General features: G+C 67.1%; 4 protein-coding genes across 4 annotated transcripts; 1 reads left to right on the top strand and 3 right to left on the bottom strand.

Annotated features, from left to right (window-relative positions):
* Position 1: 1 nt before the first annotated feature.
* DCAF15 (DDB1 and CUL4 associated factor 15) lies at positions 2 to 3,493 on the bottom strand (the record flags this gene model as incomplete). Its single annotated transcript, XM_059833039.1, is given in 15 exon segments — positions 2 to 42; positions 135 to 250; positions 485 to 589; positions 673 to 758; positions 839 to 972; positions 1,079 to 1,139; positions 1,141 to 1,166; positions 1,279 to 1,412; positions 1,578 to 1,821; positions 1,900 to 2,070; positions 2,190 to 2,329; positions 2,424 to 2,530; positions 2,647 to 2,782; positions 2,881 to 2,978; positions 3,356 to 3,493. Coding segments are annotated over 15 exon segments (1,737 nt in total), but the record flags the coding sequence as incomplete, so codon positions are not given.
* Positions 3,494 to 4,457: 964 nt separating this feature from the next.
* On the bottom strand, positions 4,458 to 13,919 carry CC2D1A (coiled-coil and C2 domain containing 1A). The gene is made up of 29 exons (XM_059833038.1): positions 13,866 to 13,919; positions 13,208 to 13,343; positions 12,906 to 13,012; positions 12,699 to 12,764; positions 12,044 to 12,181; positions 10,753 to 11,020; positions 10,534 to 10,658; positions 10,274 to 10,346; positions 10,024 to 10,116; positions 9,786 to 9,916; positions 9,630 to 9,702; positions 9,346 to 9,473; positions 9,028 to 9,163; positions 8,745 to 8,917; positions 8,538 to 8,660; positions 7,989 to 8,047; positions 7,740 to 7,856; positions 7,578 to 7,651; positions 6,991 to 7,049; positions 6,863 to 6,914; positions 6,522 to 6,621; positions 6,362 to 6,452; positions 6,126 to 6,257; positions 5,917 to 5,999; positions 5,085 to 5,286; positions 4,867 to 4,993; positions 4,709 to 4,785; positions 4,560 to 4,607; positions 4,458 to 4,478 (listed from the first exon to the last, which is right to left on the bottom strand). The coding sequence occupies exons 1-29, from the start codon at positions 13,917 to 13,919 to the stop codon at positions 4,458 to 4,460; spliced, it is 3,066 nt and encodes a 1,021-aa protein (XP_059689021.1).
* A 1,040-nt stretch (positions 13,920 to 14,959) lies between these two features.
* BRME1 (break repair meiotic recombinase recruitment factor 1) lies at positions 14,960 to 18,377 on the top strand. The gene is made up of 7 exons (XM_059833037.1): positions 14,960 to 14,990; positions 15,718 to 15,925; positions 16,040 to 16,115; positions 16,350 to 17,498; positions 17,687 to 17,820; positions 17,978 to 18,070; positions 18,260 to 18,377. The coding sequence occupies exons 1-7, from the start codon at positions 14,960 to 14,962 to the stop codon at positions 18,375 to 18,377; spliced, it is 1,809 nt and encodes a 602-aa protein (XP_059689020.1).
* An 895-nt stretch (positions 18,378 to 19,272) lies between these two features.
* Positions 19,273 to 19,698, bottom strand: NANOS3 (nanos C2HC-type zinc finger 3). Its single transcript, XM_059833036.1, has one exon. The coding sequence runs from the start codon at positions 19,696 to 19,698 to the stop codon at positions 19,273 to 19,275; it is 426 nt and encodes a 141-aa protein (XP_059689019.1).
* Positions 19,699 to 20,470: the final 772 nt, after the last annotated feature.

Below are 20,470 nucleotides of genomic sequence, written 5' to 3'. Positions count from 1 at the left end.
TGGTGTAGCGCTCGTTGTCTGCCAGCACCTTCAGGGAGCAGCCTGGGGGGTGAGGGGGGGGTGAGGGGGGGGCAGCAGCCCCCCAGGACCCCCCAGGACCCCCCCGGACCCCCCCGCGCCCCCCCCGGCCCCACCTTTGTGCAGCGCCTCGTTGGTCATCCTGTTGACGTAGCGGCCGCTGCTCTCGGGGACGAGCCACTTCATCACCGTGTCCACGCAGCCTTTGCGGTACGAACTCCAGACGCTGCCGCTGGGGGCCGGGGGGGGGCCACGGGGTTTGGGGGGGCCCGGGGGGGGCCCCCCCCGGCACCCTGAGCCCCCCACCACCACCCCCAACTGCCCCAGGGTGGCCCCAGCGCCTGCGCCAGCACCCCCAGCCTGGCTCCAGCACCTGCCCCGGCCCCCCAAACCGCCGCCCCCCAGCCCCAAACTGCCCCCCCGTCCCCCAAAACGCCCCCCCGGCCCCCCCCAAACCGCCCCCCACCTCGTCTGTCCCTTGACCTCGGTGAGCTCCCCCACGCTGACGGTGGCGAAGGTGCCGGTGTTGAGGTCCCAGGCGACCTTCAGGCTGGTGTGGTAGGTCTTTGGTCTGCGGGAGGAGGGGGCTCAGGCCGGGGGGGGCGCGGGGGGGGGGCGCTGGGGGGCGTTTTGGGGCCCCCCCGGCCCCCTCACCGAAGCTGTCCCTCCTCGTCGGGCGAGGGGAAGGCCAGGAGCAGCAGCCCGATGTTGATGATGACCTGGTTGGTCTCGGGGCAGACCTGGGGGGGGACAGAGGGGTGAGGGGGGGGCTCGGGGGGGTCCCGGGGGGGCCCCGTGGTGTCCCCGTCCCCCCCCCCACCTCGAGGATGACGATGTCGTAGTCGCTGAAGGAGCAGAACTGGCGGGACCAGGCGGCGTCGTTACGGATCACCTCGTTGATGACGTACTCGAAGTCCAGCGTCAGCTGCTCCACCGTCAGGTGCTGCCCCTGGGGGGGGGGCGGGGGGGCCGTCACCCCCCCGCGGCGCTGAGGGAGGGGAGGGGGGGGGCCCCCGGAGCCCCCCCCCGCCACCGCGCCCCCCTCCGCGCTCACCTGCGCCGTCGCCCCGCTCCTTCAGCGGCTTCAGGCTGCGGCCGCGCAGGTCGGTGACCACGAAGGGGCAGCGAGATCTTGTCGTCCTCGTACTCTGGGGGGGGAAGAGGGTGAGGGGGGGCCCAAAACTGGGGGGGGGCACCCCCAAACCGGGGGTGGGGGCTCCCCTGGGGGACGCCGATCTCCCCTCCGCGCCGGCGGCTCACCCTCCTCGGGCGCGGTGGGCTCGCCGGGCTCCAGCACGTAGCGCAGTTTGGTGTAGTTGACGTAGCCGGGCTCGGGGGGGGGCGCGGGGGGGGCGCAGGGGGGGCCGGGCGCGGGCGGGGGCTCACCGGGGGGGCTGCCGTCCCCCCGGGGGGAGGCGGGGTGCAGGCGGCAGCGCCCCGGGCCGGCCGGCCCCGAGCAGGGGGGCGCGGCGGGCGGGGGGCAGCACTCGAAGCCGCCGCCGCCGCCGTCTTCGTCCTCCTCCTCCTCCTCCTCGCCCCCGCCGCCGGCCGGCGCCGGCCCCGTGGCCTCCTTGGCGCGCCGGAAGATGTCGGCCACGAACTCTTTGGCTTTGGCCACGGCGGGGGAGAGCCCCGCGCCCCCCCGGCCCTGCCCGTCCCCCCCCGGCGCCCCCCGCCCCGCCAGGGGCTGCGCCGCCGCCCCCTCCCGCTCCCCCGGCTCCTCCGGCCGCGGCGGGACGCATCCTGCCCGGCGGCAGGGCGCCGGCGGGCTGCGGCGCTCGTAGAGGATTTGGCAGCTGTCGCCTGCGGGAGGGAAGCGGGGGGTTACGGGGGGCCGCGGGGGCGCTCCGGCGGCGCGGGGGGGTCCCGGCAGCCCCGTACCTGCGGCGTGGACGGCGACGGCGCAGGCCACGAGGGAGTAGCTGGTGTTGAGCAGGACGACCTGGTCCTTCTTCAGCTGGAAGGCGGGCTGGAAGGTGGGGAAGGGGTAGACCACCTGGTACTTGGTGTGCAGCATGAAGCCGTGCCGCAGGCAGTGCGCCTGCCGGTCGCCTGCGGAAAGCCGGGGGAGAGGCGCCGTCTCAGCGCCGGGGCCGGGGGGGGGGCCAGGACGGCAGCTTGCCGGCCGCCCCGGCGGGCGGGGAGGGGCCGGCGGCACGGCGAGGGCTCACCGGGGTGGGCGAGGGCCACGTCCCGGCAGCCGGGGCAGTGCCTGGGAGGCGGCATGGCCACCGCGCTGATGTAAATGTCGCGGTGGTTCTCGTCGCTCATCATCATCATGTTGACGAGGAGGCCGTTAGCGGAGCGGGTGCTGTGGCGGGAAGGGGCGGGGGGGTGAGGCGGTGGCGGCGGGGGGGGACACGGTGGCACAGGGGGGACGCGGCGGCACCGGGGGGGACGCTCACTTGAAGCCGAAGACGATGACTTTGGAGGAGTCGCTGGGCCACTCGCAGACCGTCAGGTACAGGTCGCTGTAGATCTCCTCGTCCTGGAAGAGCCGAACCTGCCGCACCTGCGGGAGGGAGCGCGGTGGGAGGCGGCCGTGGGGACCCCCGAAACGCCGGAGAAGCTGCCGGGAAGAAGGGGGGGTGTCCGTCTGTCCGGTGGAGGGAGGGGGGGGCGCGGTACCAGCTTGAGCTTGCTGTGGACGTTGAACTCCCACCAGTAGAGATGGTAGATGTAGAAGGAGAAGTCGTCGTCGCCGCTGTTGCTGGTGTAGGAGAGGACGTAGCGGCCGCACTTGGAGAAGCCGAGGAAGATGTGCCTGGCGAGGAGGGGGGGGGCAGGCGGCAGCTCCAGCGCAGCCCCCGCAGACGGGGGGGGCCGCCCCGCGCGCCCCCCTCCCGCCCCGCGGCCTCTCACCCTGCGCACAGCAAGTCCTCGTCCACGATGCTCTTCAGGGAGACGCAGACCCGCGGGGGCAGCTTGCGGAAGAGCCGGGGCGAGAGCTGCCCGCTGAGCTGGGGAGGGGGGGCGGCGCCGTCAGGGACCCCCCCGCCCCCAGCGTGTCCCCACAGCCCCCCCAACACCCCCAAAGCGCCCCTCCCCGGGCCCCCCCCCCCAGCCCGTCCCCGGGCCCCCCCAGGACCCGCTTCAGCCCCAGCGCTCCCCCCGGTCCCCCCCCGCCCCCCCCAGCCCAGGGCTCCCCTCAGGCCGCCCCCCACCACGACCCCCCCCAGGGACCCCGCCGTGGCCCCCCTCAGCCCCCCACGTCGCCGCCGCTGTCCGCCCTCAGCCCCCCGCAACGCCGCTCCCTCAGGGCCCCCTCAGCCCCCCCCAGCGCTCCCCTCAGGCCCCCCGCCGCCCCCCGCCATGTTCCCCGCCGCCCCCCGCTCACCTTGACGCGGTCGAGCTGCCTCACGACGTGCTCGCGGCGGCCCCGCGGGCCCGGCCCGGCCGAGGACCCACCCGCCGCCCCCGCCGGGCCCCGCTTTCCCCCCGGGCCGCCCCGCTCCGATTTCGAGCTGGGCGCCATTTTCCCCCGGCCCCCTCCGCTTCCGGAGCGCCCCGGCCCGCCGCCGACGGCCCGCCCACGCCGCGCGCCCATTGGCCGCCTCCCCGCCGCCCGCGCCCCTCATTGGGAGACCCGGCGGCGCGAGGCGGGCGCCCCCCGCTCCATTGGCCCGGCGCAGCCGTCAATCCCCACCGCGCCCCACCCCGGCGAGGCGGCGCCACCAACGGCGACTGAGCGCCCGCGCCCTGATTGGCCCACCCTTCCGCCCGTCCGCCCGGGAGCGGTTGCCATGGAGAAGCAGCACCGGCGCGGGGGGCGGTCCCTGGGGAGTGGGCGGGGCCGTGGCCGGAAGCCGTTGCCGTGGCGACGGGGATGTGCGGCCTGGGCCTGGGCCCGGGCCTGAGGCCTGAGCCGGGCCGGGGGACACCGGGGGGGGCCACGACACCGGGGGGGGGGACCACGACACCGGGGGGGGCACCACGACACCGGGGGGGGACCACCAGGCCGCGGGAGGTGGCTCCAGGCCCGTGTCCCCACCGCCCCCCATCCGAGGGGCCCCAGCCCGTTCCACCCACCCCGCGGGGGGGGGGATTGACCAAAACCCGTGTTTTTCTTCTTAAAAACTTTATAGATTTGTGTGTGTCACAGCACAAAATAAACCCGTTGCGCAGCCCGGCCCCCCCCAGCCCTGGGGACAGGCACTTAGAGGGGTGACGGTCCCCTCCCGGGGGGACGGACAGGGGTCCCCGGCCACCACGGGAGGGGGGCAAAGTGCTGGGGGGGACGGGGACCCCGGGAGCGGGCGGGGGGGGGGTGTTAGTGTCACCCTGTCCCCGGGGAGGGACCAGGAGGGGAGGTAGCAGCTCTGATCCCTGTGATTGTCACAGCAGCGCCCGGGGGGGCTGTGCCGTGCGCCCCCCCAAAGCGCCTGCGCCCCGCTTGGTCCCAGCCCCGGGGCGGGGGGCAGCTGGAGGGGGGGGGGGGCTCATCGGCGGAGCTTTTGGAGCTGGAAGAGAAGAGGGGGGCGGTGAGGGGGGGACCCCCGGGGCTGTGGGGGGGACACCCCCAGAAAGACACCCCCCCTCACCTCGCTCTCCACCAGGTTCCTCTTGTACAGCGCTTCCTTGGCCGCCTCCTGCCGAGAGGGAGGGGTCAGGGGGGGCGCAGGGCCCCCCACCCCAAAGAGCACCCTTGGGTGCTGGCGTTCCCCCCGGGGGGGCGGGGGGGCTGCCTCACCCGGTTGCCCTCGCTGCCCAGGCGCCGCGCCGCCTCGGTGTAGAGGTGCAGGTACCGCTCCAGCTGCGCCAGGTACTCTAAAAAGAGGGGGAAAAGGGTAAATTGGAGAGTCGGGGAGGGGGCTCTGCCCCCCCCCCCGCCCCACGGGGCCCCCTCACCTTTGCGGAAGGGGGGGTCGCCCTGCTGCAGGCGCGACCGCAGGCACTGGCTGCGCCGGGCGATGTCCTGGTGCTGCTCCCGCAGCTCGGGGGGGACCGGCCGCTGCGCCTGGGTGTAGGCCAGCATCTGCGGGGACAGCGGAGGGGGGGACGCGGCGGTGGGGGGGGACGCGGCGGTGGGGGGGACAGCCCCCCCAAAAGGCCGCAGCGGTGCTCACCTTCCTCTCCAGCTTCTCCCGGTCGAAGGCCAGCAGGTTGAGGCTGGGCAGGGCGGGCACGGCCCTGCGGTGTTTTGAGGTGGGGGGGGGAAAAATGGCCCCGGGTGAGGCGGGGGGAGGACGGGGAGGGGGCGGTGGCCCTCCCCGGCCCCCCCCAGCGCAGCGCCCGATGTACCCCCAGCCCCATCCTTTCAGGAGCCATCTGCCAGCGCAGGCCGGGAGGGAAAGGAACGGGGGTGCCGGGGGGGCCTGGCCCTCCCCTCCTCGCTCCTCATCTCCCACCTTGGTCCTCGCTCCTCTCCTCCGCGGGCCGCCCGCCCTTTCCTCCGCCTCCTCTCGCCGCTGGACGGGGGGTTAACTCCCACCCTGTGCCGCTCCCCAGCTGCCAAACCAGCGGCAATGGCGAGTTCGGACACCCCCAGATCAGGGACACCCCCGGATCAGGGGCGGGAGCAGCCACCGAGGAAGGGATGGATCAGGACAAGGAGTCCCGAAATCAGCGTTTACCCGGGCTGCGGCTCTGGCCTGCGCCCCTTTGGGCAAAAGCAGGCCCCCGGGGAGGAAGAGGAGGAGGAGGAGGAGGAGGAGGAGCGGCGCAGGCAGAACCGGCCTCGCTACAGCACCGCGCAGATGGCTGTCCTGAAAGGGAAGGAAAGATGGAGAGGAGAGACGGTGAACAGCACCCGCCGTGCCGGCGCTGCGTCCCCGTCCCAGCCCGGCCCCGCGGGGACAGTTTGGATCCCGGGAAGCGCTCGAGTCAACCCCCGAGAGAAGGTGCCGAGCCCCCGCCGCCCCGGCGTGCCCTGCCCAGGGTGCCACCGCGCCGCAGCACTCGCCAGACAACCGCCCCGGTACTCGCCTGTTGTTCGCCTCCTTCGTGGGAGCGACGGCCGGTTTGGGTTTGGAAACGGCGACCTGGAGGGAGAGCCGAGTTTAAGAAGGCGTCTCCCCCCACCCCGTGGTGTTTATTTAACGGGTGGGGGGCCCGAGGGCAACCGGGCTGAGGCGTGGGCAACGTCCGGTACCCGCCGCGGCACTTACCGGGGGCACGGTGCTGGGGTTGATGACCAGCCAGCGCTCCGTCCTCGTCTCCAGCTGCTGGGAGCTCAGGGGCTCCCTGATCCGCACGATCACTTCCAGCTTCCCCCCTGTGGGCCGACGGCCGTCCAGCAGCTGGGAGAGCAGAGGGAAATCCCGTTCGCCGACCGGAGAGCGGCCAGTCACCACCAGGAGACGGCGGCGGCGGCTGGGGGGGTGACGCGCCTGAGGCCCCTCACCTCGATGATCTCCCGAACCTCGCAGGTCGTCTCCAGCGCCTCCAGCTTGAGCTGAGCTGTGCCGATGACGCGGTCCGTCTTGAACAGGCCCCTGGGAGAGCGGGGAGGTGTAAAACCAGCGCGGCGCAGATGGAGGAGGCGGAAAACCCCGGTCTCTTACCCTTTATGCGCCACTTCGAACTTGATGCCTTTCGTCTGAAGGACGCGCCTGAGCCCACGGTGCCCGCGGTTCATGTACAGCTTGAACTGCTCCTTGAACTCTGCCGAGGGAACCACCGCGCCAAAACCGCGGCATCAGTAGGAGGAGCAGCGCGGAGATACCCCCTTACAGCGAGACGGGGACCGGGAGCAGAGCCGCGTTAATTACTGCTCCCCCCGCCCTGTCACGTTAACGATTCTCAGCCCGAAGCCTTGGCGCGCTCTGCGGCGGCGATGGCGGCGCGGGCCCTTGGTGCCAGCCCCCCTCCCCACCTCTCGAGAAGGGCAAAATGGGGCATTTACCGGGAGAATCGGTGTTCTTGATGACGTTGGTCTTGTCCTTTTGAGCTTCCTCCTGCCAAGGCGAAGGCGGGAGGGTGAGTGCGACAACGGGAGAGCGAAGGGTGACGGCGGGAGGGACCCCGACTTACCGCGTTGGGGTAGGGGAACTCGAAGCGCACGAAGGCGTCCAGGTCGTTGGGAGCCACACCTGCAAGGCCGACACGGCGTGAGCACCGCGCCGGCGGCACCCACCGCATGCAAGTCGCCACGGCAGAGGATTCGCGGCCCCCCCCGGGGCCCTGAGCTCTGCCAGCACAGGCAGCTGCCTGCTGCTCCCTGGGGAGCCCGCCTGGCGTAACGGTGCTTTGGCAGGACCATTGCCACATCCTCACCGCGCCCCACAGGGCCACATATGGAACAGCCGGGGAAGCGGCGCACGTTAACGAGCACCGGTGTGCGGCTCAGCCATCTCCGGAGCATTTTAACCGCAGGTAATTAACCCAGTTGTCAGCAGGCACCCGGCACAGCGAGGGGGAGCAGGCAAACCCCAGCGCTCCCTCCTCCCTGCCACGGTGAGGATCCCCAGCCGCCAGCGCCGGCTGACAGCTGCCGAGCAGCGCCGGGGCCTCGCAAGCTGAGCCTTCCGGGCCGGCGCCGACGGCCGAGCGGCGCAGTCGGAGCTGGGGAACTCTCCGCAGTCGCGGCCATCCGGCACTCTCCACCTGTTTTCTCTCACCTGGCGGCGCCGGGAGGTTGATCCCTTTCACTATCGACAGCACCATGTCGTTGCTGTTCAGCTCCGGAAAGATCCTGCAGACGGAGAGAGCGGAAAAATCCCATCAGCGCCTGCCCGCTCCTCTTCGCCCACGGAAGCCGCACTCGGCCGGCAACCCCTTACTTGATGACGCTGAAGGTTCGCTGCTCGTAATGGTACTTGGGCAGCGGGAAGCCCCGGGCATGGGCCTGCTTCAGGATCTCCATGTTCTGCTTGCAGTCCTCAGCCAGCTTCTCAAACCTGCCAGGGAAAGCGGCTTACGGCAACGTCCTCATCTTCCTCGGCACCACCACGCTCTCGTGGCGAGGAAGCTGCCTCCCCCTGTGGCAATCCTGCCCTCCTTCCCTGCGCACATCACCCCGGCAGACTCACTTGGTTGTCTCCGCAATGTTCCCCAGGTGAGTGAACTGCTTGGAGTAATTCACGCACATCTGGGAGGAAGACGGGAGAAGAGGAAGGTTTCCGCATGCCACCGGCCTCCTGGTGCGGGCGGCCACAGAGGAGCGGAGCTCGCCGGGCAGCCGCGGCAGCCCCAACGCCTGACCCAGCGCTCCCCAGACACGCTGGTGCCGGTTTTTCGAAGCCCAGAGTCGCCGCCCCCTTCCCGAGCATCCCGCTCCAGCCCAGAGGTTTCTTCTCCGGCAGAAAACTCCCATTTCAGTCCAAACTCAGCCTCGATTTATGCTGAGATTTAAAGCTGCAGGTTCTCACCCCACCCTAGGCGAGGGAAGGAGCTAGTTTCCTTCCTCCTCACTATCCTTCCTTCCTCATCCAGAGTGAGGAAGACCCCCCCCAGGTCTCTCCTCCTTCATCGCACGCTTTACGCAGCCCCGCATCACGTCCTGCCCACCTCGTTCTCAATCTCTTCCCACACGTGGCCAAAATAACCCTATTTTCTGGCCGTCCCCTGGGCCCCGTTACCTCGTGCTGCTGCCTGATCAGCTTCATCAGCTCCAGGTACTGGCTGGCCGCCTCGGGAGAGATGTGCACCCCTCGACGCTGCACGAGCACAAAGTCCTCCTTGTTGACGGGGGCTTCGGGCACCTGGAGCGGAAGGAAGGGATCAGGTCGGTGACAGGAGGAGCCAGCGCCAGGCCTGGCTCACAAACCTTAAAAAAGCCCCCTGACCTTGGTTATATCGACGGGCAGGCCGTTCTGCGAGGCCTCGATCATGGGGTCCAGCCCTTTGGCCTGGCGCAGGAAGAGCTTTGCCCCCTCGATGTCGTTCTTCTGCTTGGCGCGGAGGGCAGCCTGCATCAGCTGCTTCCTCCTGCCTTCCAGGAATGCCAGCTGCTGCTGGGCTGTGACGGAAAAGGGGGGGGCTGAGCGTCCCGGGGGGCTGCCGGGGCCCGCCGCGCCCCCCCAGCGCGGTCAGAGCGGGCAAAGACGCAGCGTTGGTTCACGCCGGTACCTTTCGCGGTGGTTTTGGGGTCCGGTTTGGCCACTCCGGCAGAATTCGGGGCACCCGCGGAGGAGGCTCGGGGAGGCGGCGGCGGCTGCTTGGGCTGGGAGGCGGCGGCTCGCGCCGGGGCAGGGCGGGCGGCAGGCTGTGCCGGGAACAGAAGGGATGGCGTCGGAGGGGGCCGCAGTCGGAAGAACACGAAACGTCCGTCCCTGGGGCGCGGGGGGGCCGGGCGTCCCCTCGAGAGCCCTCCCTGCTCCCCGTTTTGGGTTCCTACAGCAGCGGGGGGAGTAGGATGGGGGGTCCTGAGCCCCCAGAGACCCCAACCTTTGCCTCCTCAGCGCCGTCCTCCTCCTCGTGGACCTCCTGGCTGGCCAGCTTCATGGCCGTTTCCAGCACTCCGGCGATGCTCTGGTCTCCGGACGGTGTCTCCGCGCCCTGGATGGGCTGGAAGCCTGGCCGAGGCGGGTGCAAAGGGGGAAAGGCTGGGTGGTACCAGAGTCCCCCCCACCTCGCTGGGCTGGAGGGGTCCGAATCTTCCTCCCCGCGGTGCGCCGGCTTTGGGAAACGGCCCCGAGAAGCGCTCGCCACGAAAGGGACGGGGAAAATACCTGGCGGAACAGGCAACTCGGAGAAATCCACCATTTTCCCCGCTTTGTGTGCCCGGATGGCGTCCTGGTATTGCTGGAAGGGAAAGCGGAGGCTGAGCAGGGCCGTGGCGCGGCCGGTGGCACCACACCGGCCGGTGGAGCACGTGGCTGCCGCACCTTGACGATGCGCTCATGCATCCGGGCCTTCCGGTCGTCTCCCTTGCTCTTAGCCTGCGCTGCTGCCATCTTGTACCGCTCCATCCTCTGCTGCAGAGCCTCAAGCATGTCCCGGGGAGCGGCGGGGACGTCTGTTTTGGGGGGAGAGCAGGAGAAAAGCTTCAATCGCCTTTCTCTTTGAAACCCCTTTTCCCTAGAGAGCAATTTGGGGTTAGAAATCTGCCATCGGGGCTTCTACCTGCCGCAGGAGATGCTGGTTTAGCTTCTGGCACAGGCACTGCTGCGGCAGGCTGCGGCCGGCCAGGCGACGACAACTCCTTCGGCAGCTGGTCTGAGGGGAGAGGGAAGCGATCGGCACCCGCAAACGAGCGGCGAGGTAATTGCTGCGTCCGCCGTGACGAGCGGAACTGCCACGCTGGCTTTCTCTTCCCCCCAAAAAGGGGGTATGAACACTGACTGTCGCTCCGCGGCGAGGGTTCGGGTCTTACCGGGAGGAGGTGGCACGCTGCTCAGCTCCACTGGCTGGCCCTTCCCCACTGCGTCAAGCAGAGAGTCAAAGCTCTGAAAAATCATGAGAAAAAGAGAAAAGCTTGCTCTTTTTTTCTTCCGAGTTTTGCTACCAGCCCAACTGACCTTAGTTTTACTACAGAAACCACAAAAAGGGGGAGATTTCCGTCAATATTGACCAGGGAGGGAAATTCGGGCCCCTCCGGCTGCCCGACCTGCACCCGGCCGCCCGGAGCCGTACCTTTGCGACTCGGTAGTACTTTGTGGCCATCTCCAGGTCTCCGCGCTGCTTGGCGTGCAGCGCCGCCAGCTTGTATTCCCGCTGCCGGCCCCGCAGCAGGGCCTCGGCGCTGGCACGGTCAGAGCCTGGGGAAGCGGAGAGGAGAGCGGCGTTGCCGGTTTCCCCATCAGCGGCGGGGTACAGCCATCTCTGGAGCCGGAGAACGAGCCAAACCCTTGCCTGGGTGGGAAGACGGCGAGGGAGGAGCTGGTTTCGTCTCCGGCGCGCTGATGGGCAGGACCCGGGGCTTCGGGAGAACGGGGGGCGGCTGCGGCTTGGGGGCAGAGGCAGCGGGCAGCTGCGGGGAGCCGGGGCGGGCGGCGGGTGGGGGGGACACCGGGGTGGGCTGCGGAGGGCTCACACCCTTCCCCAGCGCCACCGGAGGGGGGATCTCCTCCTCGTCGATCTTTTTTCCCTTCTTGACAGAGGCCAGCATGTTCTCCAGCGTCTGGAAGGAACACGCGTGTGGTAAAAGTCACCGTCACTTCGATATTCCTCTACATTTGTGAAAAGGGAAACCTCAGAGCCTGCCAGGATGGCAGCAAAGCCGCCGGAGGCGGCAAAACCCAGCGTCTGCCTAAAACAGCACCCAAGCTTGGGCTGGAGGTTGGGGGTTTCTCAGCTATTGGGGATCCAGCCCCAAATTCTACAAGCTCCTTATTTTCCCCCCCCAAAAAAACTCTTCAGCCGCTGCCTCTCCCAGCCCGTGCGAGTGGCCAGCCAACTCGCTCTGACCACATCGCTCTGCCGACGGACAAAATCCAAGGGGAAGGGTGAGCTCTGCTCCCGAGAAGGCGGCGCTGCCCTCGGGTTTCCACGGGCCCCAAAAAAAGCTCGTAATGGTGAAAGACGTCACCCTCTCTCATGTCACAGCCCAGAGGCAACGCGCGATCCCGCTTTAGGGGTCGGGGAGGGCTCTGCACCGAAACAGGGGCGCAGGAAAGACCTGAGCACGGCAGAAGGGGCTTAACCAAGGTGGGAAATGGCCAGGAGGGGAAAAACAGGGCTCAAAATAATAAAAAAAAAAATATAATAACCCTCAGACTATTCAAAGGGTTTTAAACAACCGTGAGGAATCGGGACCTTGAGGTCGCGTTTTAGCCAGCGCTGCAGCAAGGCAAGACGTTCAACCGCAGCCCGCTGCGCTTACCGTGGCCTCAGAGATAATTATATCGCAGGCGGCTGCGCCCGCGTGTGCCTCAGGTTTCCGTTAACGCCCACAATTAAGCACTGAAATTAGGACGACCTGATTTTCCAAGAATTCTGTAATTCCTGCGGGAAGCCGGACAGGCTCACGGCTGCGGGGAGAGGCCGGAGCTCAGCCGTAAGCACAAAACCCCCGAGTTCGGAAACGCCGGCCGCGCTCAGCCAAGAAATCAAGATCAAACGGTTTCATTTAATTAAAGATTCAAGGAAACCGAGGGCTTTGTGGCAGAGCCCCCGAGCCCTCAGGCACGCGATTTTGGCTCACCTTGAGGCCCCTCTCGTAGCGCCGCACCCTGGAGCTGTCGCCGGCCTCCCTGGCGTTGGCGATGGCCATCCGGTACATGCCTGCCCGCTCCGCCAGCGTGGACTCGATGTCGCTGGGCTCCGGAGGCGCCTCCGGCACCTGCAGCCGCCCCGAGGAGAAGCGCTCGGATCGACTCAGTGAGACCCGGGCTCCCCCCCCACCGCCGATATCTGCTCGGATCGGGGGCTCGGAGCAGACCCGGCTGCCCGGCGCCCGTCTCTGGCTCACAGCAGGGCTGGCGTGGCCGCCCTTCCCGATCCGCTCCGTGATTTTACAGCCTCTGCAGGCTCAAGGAGCAGCGGGAGACCCCCGACCACTGCTAATAAACAGATTACCCGAGAACGACCAGAGACTTATTTCTCATAGATTCCAATAAATTTTCTAAATCCTGTCTCCACACTGGCGTTTCCAACGCTGCTCGTTACCGAGGACGAGGCAGGGGGAACCCGGCTCCTTCCCCTGACCCCCAGGGAAGTTTCTGACCTCTCTGGGTGGCAGGTTTGTGTGACTGAGTCACGTTTTCTCGACAGGGAAACGAACAAAATGACACGGAAGGCTAAAAAGGGCCGGATCCAGCACCAGCACAGCCAAAGCGGAGCCAAAAGATACGTCGTACCTTGGCGGGAGGCGTCGGCGTGTCCGCACTCCCTTCCCCTTCGGCCAGCACGTCCTGCAGCTCGGCCTGCAAAGCGCCGGGAGTTTCGTCAGCGACAATCCGGGGTGGAAAAGCCCTTTTTTGGGACCGGGTGATGCCGAGGAGTGAAGCCCCAGGGATGGGGGCGCAGAGAGCAGAGCTCCCGTGAGGGCTCGAACCCCTTCTCACCATGAGATCGTCTTCGTCTTCCAGCTCTTCGTCGTCATCCCCCTCCTCGTCCGGGTCCTTCATGCAGAGGGCGGCCATCCTCTCAATCGCCTCCATCGGCAAGGGGGCTGGAGGAGCAGAAGCAGCACAAGTGGTTTTTTGGGGCCACATACCTGTTTCTTGACGGTTTAAGCCCACGTGCGGGGCAGCCCGGCCTGGTGGGGGGCAGAAACGACCCAACAGGAGCCGCTTTCTACACGGCGCATTATTAATTATCCCAGAAACTGACGGCAGATGAGCCCCCCCGCGACGGCGGCACTCACTTTTCCCCTTGGGCTTCTCTCCGGGCGCAGCTTGGCCTCCCACCAGCGCCAGCAGCTCGGCCTCCAGCTCAGCGGCATCGTCCCCAGCGTCGTCCCCCGCCGTCCCCTCCGGAGAGAGGTCCACCAGCAAACCCATCTGCGGGGAGGGAGGGCGGACAGCCCTGAGGGCATGACGCTAATGATGCGAGGGGATCCCTTGGGATCCGGCGGAGAGAAGGAGGGGATCGACGCGGATCCTGAAGCCGGCGTGTCCTGTGGTTCGGGGCTGAGCCCAGGGTGCCCCGAGTGAGGCCGCCACAGCAATCCACGGGGGGACGAAGCAAATAAAAGCATTTAAACTAATTAAAGCACTTAAATAAAGATGACAGACAGCGCAGATGCACCCAGCTCAGCAACAGAAACCCTGCAACGGGAACAACCGGCATCACTACCGGTGCCTGTTTAACCAAAGCACGGCTCGGCACGGCACAACCAACATCCCGGCGTGGGAGGAGTGGCAGAAGAGCGCCCAGCAGTCCTGCCCGCGACGGCCCAGCTTTCCCTTTGCCTGCCGAAGGGCTGTTTATGGCATTGACCTTTCCCTCCCGCGCGGGCGGGGGTGGCACACCCAGTGTTCTGAGGGTGCCGGGGCAGAGGAGGGGGCAGAACCGGGCCGTACCTGCCTGGCGATGGCGGCACCGCGGCCTGGCGGCGGCCTCCTGGCTTTGCTCATGTCTCCGTCCCTCACCGGGCCGAGCTGGGGGAGCGCTGCATCAGGGTGCGGGGCCCCGGCTCCCTCCAGAGAGCGCGGACAGAGCCTCCCCACCCCTCTCCCGGCCACCCTTCGGCCTCAGCTTTCCGCGAACCCCACTGAGGGCCCCCCCCCCGCCGTTTTCCAGAAGTTTCTTGGCCCGACAGTCCCCTCTCTGAGCAGCCCAGGGTGCTGCCCACCCCCCCAAGCCCTCATCCTTCCTCCAGAGGACTCCCCTCCTGCCCTCCCGGCCCTTTCCCTACCGCCTCCCCCCCCAGCCCCGCACAAGGCCCCATTCCACCCCCCCCAGCCCCCCAGAAGGCCCCGCTGCCCCCCAGAAGGCCCCGCTCCCCCCCCGAGGCCCCCGCAAGGCCCCAGCCCTCCCCACCGCCAGCCCGCCCCTGCCCCGAAATGACCCCTAGCACCCTCCCCTCCCGGCTCCCCGCTCCCCTCCGTGCCCCCGACCCCTCAGCCCCCCTGTCCCAGTACCGGGAGCCGTCCCGGCACCGGCGCCCTCCATCCAACACACACTCACTTCCTGCTCGGCCCGCCGCTGTCAACAACACGCCGCGCTTTATGGCGCCGCCGTCGCAAAAGCCGCCGTCGTCGCCGCGTTTCGCTTGACGGCGCCCGGGGAGACTACAACTCCCAGCGGGCCCCGCGCTGCGCATGCGCACTGGGGAAGGTGCGGAAAAGGCGGGAAAAGCGTGAGGTGAGGGGGGGGAAGATGGCGCCTCCTTCGGGGGGCCCGACGCGGGTCGGGGGGTGGAAATAGGTGACATACCACGTTTTTCACCTCAGAACTGGAGGGTTTGGTTTCTCGCGTTGCGGACACGGCCCCGGGGGGGGCGGCTGGGGTGGTGCTGGGCCCCAGGGCTGGATCTGGGGGGAGGCAAATGGCTGTCGGCTCTGGCGATGCACAAGGGCAGGTTCAGCCCTGAGGGGAGAACGTGCCTCGAGGAGGCAGCGAGAGGCTGCTCGTTAAGTGCCGTTTTGTTCTCCCCACTCAGGCGAGCGGCGGGATGGGCAAACGGAAGAATGAGCAGCTGCCAGGTAATGGCAGGAGGCGACGGCGAGGGGCTGGGGGCTGTCAGGGGCCGGGGCGGCGAGGGGCCGGCGTCCCCTTCCCCTCCCCGTGAGGCAGCCGAACCACCCTGCCCCGTATTTCCACATCTCGCTCCTTATATTCAGCTGATAACACGCACTGCTAAAACCGCCCGGGGTCCTAATTATTACAAACTTGATAAACCGCAAAAATGTCCCAATTTGTAAGCAAAATGACACCCAGCATTTACCTTTTCCACACCTCTTCCATCAAATCCCCTCAGACAGCGCTGTGCTTTCGGGGTTTGGGGCTGCTCACTACAAGACACCTCCGTGCCACACACTGCCTGGGTGGCTTCCCCAAATGTCCCCTTGCTACAAGTCTGTGGGAAATATGGGTTATTATGGGGATAAAATACAAAAATAAGCGACTTTCTACCTGCGGTTGGCAAGGGGGGAGCAGCACCCACCGAGCCGTGGCTGAGCCCCTCATGCCGCAGACCCCATTTATTGGCCTTTCAGAGGAGAAGGGGCAGGCAGAGCCGACACCCCACAGAAAGCCCTAAAAGCGATTTTTTCCCCTCAGTTCAAGCATTAGCGGTGTGGGTTGGTTTTTTTCCTTGGATTTAATAACAGAAATAACCTCCACAAAGGTTGTTCTCCCCATTTGACACAACACCAAGTCCCTCTTACCCCAAAGGCTGATGCCTGAGGATTGTATTTTTCCCCTTAAAAGGAGGAGACAGTAAACGGCACGTTCCCAAAACTAAACGAAATCTTCAGGAAGATTCAGAGGCGACGGGAAATGACAGCTTAGACATGACTGGAGCGGCTCAGACCGGTGATGCCAACAGAAAACTGAAGCCGCCCGCAGAATGGGTGGAGGATCGGGGAGAGACGACCCATGGCAGCACCAGCAACCCCGTGACAAACGCACCGAGGAGGTAACGGGGCGAGAAATCGGCAGACGGGGGGTTGCGGGTGAGCCAGGCTCTACGCGGTGACTTACCCGGCGATGGCCTTGCCGCGCACTGAATGCGTTTTATTGTTTTTAACAGCGCAAATGGCGACGGGGAGGCGGCTGCTCCGGAGCAAAGCCGGGCAGGGGAGCGCATTCCCAGCCCCTTACCGCAGGTACGCCTGTCCTGGGCTCTGGGCAAGCCCACCTCGCTCGGCGAGCTCCCGGGCATCGCCAAAATGCTCGGGTGATGAGAAACTCCCTTCGTGGCATGGCCAGGGCCTCCTCTGTGGTGCGGCTTTTCCTCTTTCAGCAAACTCAGCCTTCGGTGTTTACACCGAATGGAGGAACACATTCCAGAGTTTGGGGTTTTTTAACACAGGAGTGATGCCGGCATCTTGTTATTTCAGGAAGGAAGAGACACGGGCACCAGCGGAGGTGGCAAGTCACTGGAGGCAGCTGTCCCGGGAGCACCATCTCAGCCACAGTCACCACAGCGGGCAAATTCGATGGCAGATGAGACAGAAGAGGATCAGCCGGTGGTGACTGCGGAGCAACACAGAAGCGCTGGTGAAGAGCTGGATGCCGAAACCTCAACTCACCGCGGAACAGGCAGTATCGGTGACAGTCCTGAGCACGGCTCCGCTGCGCCAGTGCGAGAAGAGGGGGTGGCCGGCAGAGAGATCCCTCTCCCTGTGGATACTCCGGGCCAGAGCAGCGGCAACAGCATGCCAGCGGAGGTGCCTGAGCCTCGCCGTGAAGAGGGAGTTAACCGCAGCGAGCTGGGTGAGTGCCGAGGTGACACCGATCAAAGCCAGGAGCCGCCGCGCCCGTCTGTTGTAAACGGCGAAGAAAATGAATCCAGTGCCATATCCGAGAGGGCGGCTGGAGGAGAACACTGGGAAAACATGAGCGGGGAACAACCGCGGGCAACCGGTACGAACGACATGGTGAAGAACGCAGCTGAATCCTGGTGCAGCCTGGCCAGTGGCAGCGTCTCCATTTCAGGGGTCTGCGCCCTGTCTGCAGACCTGAAGGCAGGGGGAAGCACTGCCGAACTGGAGCGCGCGGGCGCTGCCGGTACCATCGGTCCGGTTAGCCGGCCCCAGGGTGGGAACATTTCCCCGCGGAAAACATCAGGAGAAGCCAATGTGGGCCGGGAAGAGGCCAGAGGGGAAGAAACCCCCTCTCCCGAAACCAGCTCAGCGCCGGATCCTGCTGTCCCCGCTGGTGGGAATCCCACAGGCGAGAGGGAAGGTGAAGGTCTCGCAGAGGAACGGGATGTGGAGGCGAGATGTGTCACGGAGCACACGGACATCACGCCGAGAACGGACACGGAGCTCCCCGCTTGCTCTGGCAACCTCCCGTGCAGCGGAGGAATCGCAGTGAGCACACCCGCCCTTACGGCAATACCGGGGCCGGCTCCCACGGGCACTGTGCAACCGCCTGCCGCGAGCACCAGTTCGGCTGTCGGCACAGACCCCCGGGACGAGACCTGTTCGGCCGGGGAGCCATCCAGCGTCCTGGGAGGGAACAGCCTCGAGCTCCTCCCACAGCAGGTAAATCCACGGCAGTCGCTAATTTAACATGAAAGAAACCCCCCCAAAACACCTGAAATGCCAAACCAACCCCCCAAAACACATGAAATAACCTGAAAGGGGGAAAAACCCCAACTATCTTTGTGAGAACGGGTTGGACTCGGGCTCCCCGGTCTTGGCTTAACCGTCGCACGAACTTCTCCCCACAGCCGCTCCCTGCCGCCGACCGGCGCAACACTGTGGTGCCCGGGCGCGAGCCGCGTGCCGCAGCGGGAGGGAGCCATGGCGAAGAGGCGCCGCCGCTGCTTGCCAAGGGGAACGGCCCGGACCAGCTGCGGCCCAGGTAAGCGGATCGCCCTCTCTGTGGCGCTCCCGCTCTCTTAGAGCGGTGGGATGGTGACAGACCCCCCTGTGAGGGATAAACCCCTTATTTTGAGTAGAAATGTCCCGATTCGGTGAGTAGAATCACTTTCCTCTTCCCTCCTACCCGTCGCGGTCAGGGGCGAGGAGCCGGAGGGGTTGTGTCCGCCCGCCTGCCAGGAGGACGCGACCAACGTCGTCCGCGGCCTGATCCTGGAGCTCTCCAACCTCAAGTAAGAGCCAGCTCGCGCCGGCCGGGAAATCCGGATCCTTTTCCCTGGGACGGGGGGGTTCCCTGCAGAGGGAGGGCGAGTGCCGCGCCGGAACACGAGGCTTGTCAAACGCGGGGCCGCGTTCTGCCGGTGGAGTGGTGTGAGGGGCTGCCGGTGACATGGGCGCCCGCCTGCTGCCGCCCTCCGCAGCCGCCTGGCGATGAGCGCCCACCGGGGCCTGGAGGCGCTGAGGAGGCCGAAGCCGCGGCGGAGCAGGCGCCCGGGGCCGGTGCCCCCACACGCCGGGAGGTGGCGGAAAGAGACGTAGGGATCCAGCCCCGGCACGGTTCAACCCTTTATTAACGTAAAACAGCGTTCCAACAGAGAACGGGTAGAAATAAACACCTTCCTAGGCGTAACGCGTGAATTAACAGTTAAAGAACAAACCGGCGTGTCCGGTGAGGGCAGGAGCTGCCACGGGCGAGCTGCTAACACTGGCCCGGCCCCCTCAGACCGCGAGAGCGCTCGGCGACAGCCGGAGCACCGGCACCCTTCCTGCCACGGGACGGTCCCGGACAGTCGGTCAGGAGCCAATGCTGCCCTCGGGCACCCGCCGGGGTGAATAAAAACCAACAAACCAACTCAAAACCCAGAACTGAACCCAACAACAAACGCCCCTGGCGCAGGGGTGCTGGTAAAACCGCCCCTTTTTGGCATTTTTGCTGGTGTCTTGACGCGGCTTCTGCCAGCGGCGCCCACCAAACCGCTGCTGGGATGGTGCCGCCTGGCTTGACCAGCTGGGGAGAGGAACTGGGGCAACTGGTCTCGGTGGAAGGCAGCGTCCCGGTGTTTCCCCAGCGTTGCATCCTCAAGAGAGCGGAGCTGGGCGCTTCCCGGCAGCCGGAGCCGGGCAAAGCGGAGCGACCCCCTGGAAGAGAAGCGGGGAGAGAGGGGAGAGCACCGCGTGCACCGGGGCAGGCGCTGCCCGCCAGGCGCTCCCCTCCCTTAATTAGAGCCGAGGAAGCGGCTTTGCGTGGCAGCCTCTGGCAAAGCTGCTGGCTCGATGCGGTAACACCAGAGCCGAGTTTCCCTGTAGCCCATCCTTGCCTTGCGCCGGGAAGCAAAAAAACCCACTTTTGGCCTGTTTTTGGGAGCCGCAAGATCGGCCGTAAGCGTAAAACTGAGCTGGTACCTGCGGGGGCGAGGGGTCCGTCCGCACTTGGCTACTTCTCAGCAGCTCCCGCGCCGGCGTGGCCGCCCGCCGCCCGCTTGCCGGCTGAGTTGCGCACCGCACGGCTGTAGACGGAGGTGTAGCCGCGGCGGGTGAGGGGGCAGAAGCGCTTGGTGTGCGCCCGGTCCTGCGTGGCCCCGCACTGCGGGCAGACGTAGCTGCGCAGGACGGGGCACTGCACCCGGCCCCCCGCGTCCCGCAGGCTGTGCCCGCTGTAGACGTGCTTTGCCTCCCCGTTGTGCTTGCAGAAGGCGCAGAGGGCCTTGCCGGGGGACGCCGATGCCGCCTCCGGCACGCCGGGCGATGATGCCGACGATGCCGCTTCGCCGGCGTCCCCGCGCTCCTGCGGCAGCGCGGCCAGCACGGCGGCCAGCCCCAGGTAGTCCCTCCACATGTCGAACGCGGGGCCGTGCTCCATCCTCCGCCGCTGCCCGGTGTGGTTTGGGGCAGGACGCGGCTCCACTTGCCGTGCACTTCCCGGGGGGAGCCGGGAAGGGCCAATCGCCGCCGCCTGGGGCCGGCTCCCTCCCCCGGCAGCCGCCTGGAGCCGGTGCGTCTGCACGGTGGGGTGGGGTTGTCTGCGCCTCTTCCCCTCGCCCCGTACAAGGGGGTCACTCCCGAAGCCCCCCTGCAGCGCCGCCACCCCCCAACGCCAGCATTTAAACCCCCTTCCGCCCGCAGTGTCCGCTCCGGCGTGCTACTGGCCGGCATCCCCCTCGCCATGGCCGCCTCAGAGCCAAACCCGGACAGGTTCGGGGTTTCGGCTCCGTGGGGACCCTCCGCCGGCTGCTCCCCCCGTCTGGCGCGACCCAAACCGCACCGGGCACCTTCGCCAACGCCAGCAGCCCAACATTGCCTGGCTTGGCCAGAAACGCCTGTTTTTGTGGGTAAAAGCAGTGTTTAAATCCTACAAACGCCATCGGCGCGTCTGTGGGACGATCGAAAACCGGGGTCACCGGGAGAGCTCCCCGAGCCTGAGCTAAAGCCGGGATCAGCGCAGGCGGTGGGGCGGCTTGGCCCGTCCCTGCCCCCACCTCTTCCTTCAGGGCTGAAAATGCCCTGAATGGGGTAAAGCACCCGCTAATGGACGGCAAAATCACCCACAACAGCCCCCGGGGCGTCACCATCACCGCAGGCTGCGGCTGCCTTGGGCGGCAGGGCCTGGTGTCCCCTGGAGCTCCTGGGTTTTG

The sequence above is a fragment of the Gavia stellata genome, chromosome 38 (assembly GCF_030936135.1).
Source record: "Gavia stellata isolate bGavSte3 chromosome 38, bGavSte3.hap2, whole genome shotgun sequence".
In the NCBI taxonomy this organism is placed as follows: domain Eukaryota; kingdom Metazoa; phylum Chordata; class Aves; order Gaviiformes; family Gaviidae; genus Gavia; species Gavia stellata.
Note: the sequence above shows the minus strand (reverse complement) of the source record. Positions and strands in the feature narration are given on the sequence as shown.